The sequence below is a fragment of the Pteropus alecto genome, unplaced genomic scaffold, assembly GCF_000325575.1.
Source record: "Pteropus alecto unplaced genomic scaffold, ASM32557v1 scaffold7, whole genome shotgun sequence".
Classification (NCBI taxonomy): domain Eukaryota; kingdom Metazoa; phylum Chordata; class Mammalia; order Chiroptera; family Pteropodidae; genus Pteropus; species Pteropus alecto.
The window spans coordinates 64616855-64620703 of NW_006494614.1; the positions used below are offsets into that span (position 1 = coordinate 64616855).

At 60.4% G+C, this 3849-nt stretch overlaps 1 protein-coding gene across 1 annotated transcript in view; it reads left to right on the forward strand.

Moving 5' to 3' along the window:
• Nucleotides 1–3380, forward strand: part of CHST8 (carbohydrate sulfotransferase 8) — a 62098-nt gene extending 58718 nt beyond the window's left edge. The window contains exons 2-3 of the mRNA XM_006926788.1: nucleotides 1549–1586; nucleotides 2125–3380. Of these exons, the coding sequence (XP_006926850.1) occupies nucleotides 1549–1586; nucleotides 2125–3231 (1145 nt within the window). The 3' untranslated portion in view covers nucleotides 3232–3380. The remainder of the gene's footprint in view (nucleotides 1–1548; nucleotides 1587–2124) is intronic.
• Nucleotides 3381–3849: the final 469 nt, after the last annotated feature.

Below are 3849 nucleotides of genomic sequence, written 5' to 3' on the forward strand. Positions count from 1 at the left end.
GGGGGCGGGGGCTGACCAGCAGGAGGGAAGCAGGCTCTGGGCTGAGAAGGGCACCCTGGTGAAAGGCTGGTTCTGATTTCTAAAAGGCTCCTGCCTCATGGCCAGGCACCCACTGCTCCTATCTTAGACCCTCAGGGGTACAGCCAGTTCTACATGGAGCTTCTCAGTCTCCGTGGAAGAGTCTGGAAGGCCTGTTTCAGAGCTCCCCGCAGGCACACACATATGCGCACAGACATGGGAATGATCAGGAAGTTGTGGACACTCTGCCCTTTGCCCAGGGGAGGGCACCCCCACCCCCTTCCCAGCTCAAAGGGGTCAAAGGGTAATACTGCCACAAAAGAAAGACACACCCAGCCCAAGTTCCACCTTCGTTTCCACCTCTCTTGGGACTCAAGAAAGATCCCAGCAGGCCCAGGAAATTTCAGCTTTTCAGTCCAGGGGGACGTTGCCTCCCCCAATTGCTAATGCATGAAGGAAGTGTGGGTACAGCCTCAGACTGACCAGTATGAGGTCAAGGTCATAGGGGTGGCCGAACCTGTAAAACGGGGCCTCGCAGAGAGATAGGTAGAGTTCCTGGGTCAGGGACAGGAAACGTGAACATCCCCTTACCAGCTGTGCTCCAGCTACTGGACCTCTGCCCAGTACACAGAGACAGCAGGGGAGGTGCTGGGCCCCCCGAACACCCTGCCCCAGGCAGCCACCGGAACTCAGTCAGGTGTGGTCCCCACTGGGCCCCATTATGCCAGCTGGAAGCTCTAGCTTGTTTAAGGAATGGCTGGTTCTGATTGTGACTGTGGCTTTGACAAAGCCTCAGAGCAGAGACATCCACTCACATGGTATAGGAGCAGGAAGAGCCCCTGACACCTCAATGGCCAGGAAAGGGCTGGGGGAAGGAGGTCCAGACTCCTAAATAGGTTCACCCCACAAGGAACCCTTTTGTCTTCCCAGGACCTTCCCCAAACAGACCAAACCGGGTATGAAGCAGAACAGTCCTTTCTGGCCAAAGGTTTGCCTCTCCAGTGCTTGTTATCCCGGGCGAGCCCAGCCCCAGCCCAGGTGGGCAGAGGGGACATTCTGGAGTGTGGCCAGCGATGTGCTGATCTCTCTCCATCTTTCCCCAGTCACACTGAGAGCTTGCTGGCCACTCTATGCCTGGGCTCTGCTCAGCCATTTGGAGGAGAGCGGGATGTGGTCAGCTCACCCCCAGAGCCCCAAGGCCAATGGAGAGGCCCAAATCACAAAGCGGACAGCTAAGTTAGGGAACTTCCCAGAGCCAGTGGGAAGGCCCCCATCTGAGGGTAAGGAGTGTGTCCCAACCCCAGGCCTGGCGTGTGCAAACATGTGGGTACAAAGTGTGTCACATTCCAAGCACGGAAAGTTCACATCAGCTACAGCCAGGGCAGGGCCGACGGGACATGAAGAGAGGGTGGACGCGACTTTCCGAACAGTCCTTGCCCCTGTGAACCCTGTTTCTGGCCTCTCACCCAGGAGCCTGAGAGCCACGTGCTACTTCCGCTGCTAACGCAGACTCCTCTGTTTGCTTTTCAGGAGTAAAGTTCAACATCAGGCTACAGCAGCCCCACAACGTGAGTTCTGAGAGAGAAATCTCTGCATGAGCAGCCTGGGGAAAGTTGGAGAGGGCAGGGAAGAAACTTTGGAGTTCACAGCAAACCCAACCTTGGAAAGGAAAATGTGTCCGGCCTTTCTCAGGAGCCTTAGGAACGAAACCAAGGGCTTTGGACCCATGAATTTCCCTTTCCCGTTAGTTGGTGGCTGTGGAGTGAGCTATTTGCCTCAGTCAATCTGAGCCAGTCTCCTTCAGGCCTCCAGGAATCACCCCTCCCGCTACCCGCCGCCAGGCCGAGGTTCCTGGGAGGCTTGCGCCATCTTGTGGCCAAAACAACAATTGCACCTCAGACCATGGTCAGAGGAGAGGAAGCGGGCTGCAGGGACTGGGCCGGGGCTCAGATCAGAGGGGATCGCCTCTTGCAGAGTCAGCTTGTCTCTCTCCCCCTCACTTGTAAAAAACTCGGGTGACAGAGGGGGCTGGGACCCCTGACCTGTGTGACACTCAGTGCCCAGCCGTCCTGTCCATCCTGGTAACCATTTCTCTTCTTGCCCCAGGACTTCCCACCAGGCAAGTCTCAGGATGGTGATTTTAAGACACCCACAGAGAAGGACACCCGAGACTTGTCCAGCCAGGCACCGATAGGCCTCAACCTGCTGGTGCCTGACCGAGCTCAAGCCCACCTAAACAGAGGGGCTCGTCTGCGCCCCCGGCAGCGCCGCCGGCGGCTGCTTATCAAGAAAATGCCAGCAGCGGCGGCCATCCCGGCCAACAGCTCGGCCGGTACCTTTGTCCGGCCAGCATCCCGGGCCCTGGACAGCCGTTGGGTCAGCCTGCACCAGAGGCAGCAGGAGCGCAAGCGGGTGATGCGGGAGGCGTGTGCCAAGTACCGGTCGAGCAGCAGCCGCAAGGCCGTCACGCCGCGTCACGTGTCGCGCATCTTCGTGGAGGACCGCCACCGCGTGCTGTACTGCGAGGTGCCCAAGGCGGGCTGCTCCAACTGGAAGCGGGTGCTCATGGTGTTGGCGGGGCTGGCCTCGTCCACCGCCGACATCCATCACAACACCGTCCACTACGGCAGCGCCCTTAAGCGGCTGGACACCTTCGACCGCCAGGGCATTCTGCATCGCCTCAGCACCTACACCAAGATGCTCTTTGTCCGCGAACCCTTCGAGAGGCTGGTCTCCGCCTTCCGCGACAAGTTCGAGCACCCCAACAGCTACTACCACCCCGTCTTCGGCAAGGCCATCCTGGCCCGGTACCGGGCCAACGCCTCCCGGGAGGCCCTGCGGACCGGCTCTGGGGTGCGCTTCTCCGAGTTCGTCCAGTACCTGCTGGACGTGCACCGGCCGGTGGGCATGGACATCCACTGGGACCACGTCAGCCGGCTCTGCAGCCCCTGCCTCATCGACTATGACTTTGTGGGCAAGTTTGAGAGCATGGAGGACGATGCCAACTTCTTCCTGAGCCTCGTCCGCGCGCCGCGGAACCTGACCTTCCCGCGGTTCAAGGACCGGCACTCGCAGGAGGCGCGGACCACGGCGCGGATCACGCACCAGTACTTCGCCCAGCTGTCAGCCCCGCAGCGGCAGCGTGCCTACGACTTCTACTACATGGACTACCTGATGTTCAACTACTCCAAGCCTTTCGCTGACCTGTACTGAGGGGCGGGGCGGGGCCGGCCGGCGGTGTGCGCCCTGCCCACCCACTCACCTGTCCGCGGGGCAAGCTGCTCTCGGCGGTTCCTCAGCCAGGAGTCAAGATGTTCCCAGAGCAACGGGCGCCCTGGGGACGCGAGATGCCCTCGCTGCTGCAGGCCCTCAGGCCTTGGCTGGGTCCCCTCATCCCGTAACCGCTTCCTCGCTCCTCGGCTGAGGAAGATGCTGGGAGGTGAGCTGGACACCCCAGGAGTCTCAGCCGCCCACACCCAGCCCAGCCAGGAGTCAGGCTGACCAGGGAAGTCTGCGGCCGAGAGGACGAGGGCCCAGCGGTAAGGGACTTATCGCAGTCCCTTAGCCATTGCCTTGTACCAAACCGCACGGTTTGCAGCTTTTCTACGATCCAGGGGGAGGTTCCCTTGGAACGAGGTTCCAAATAAAGCACATGGTTTCCAGAGCAGCAGTGTCTACACTCTGTGTTGGCGTGGGAGCAGGCGGACCCTTACCAGTTCCATCCAGGGCTCTGTCACCCACCCCAGGACAGCCTGAGCCAGGCGACAACAGGCCCAGCTGCATGAAAGTCCAAGGCCGAAGTAACCTGTGTGGAGCAGGGCACGCGGCAGC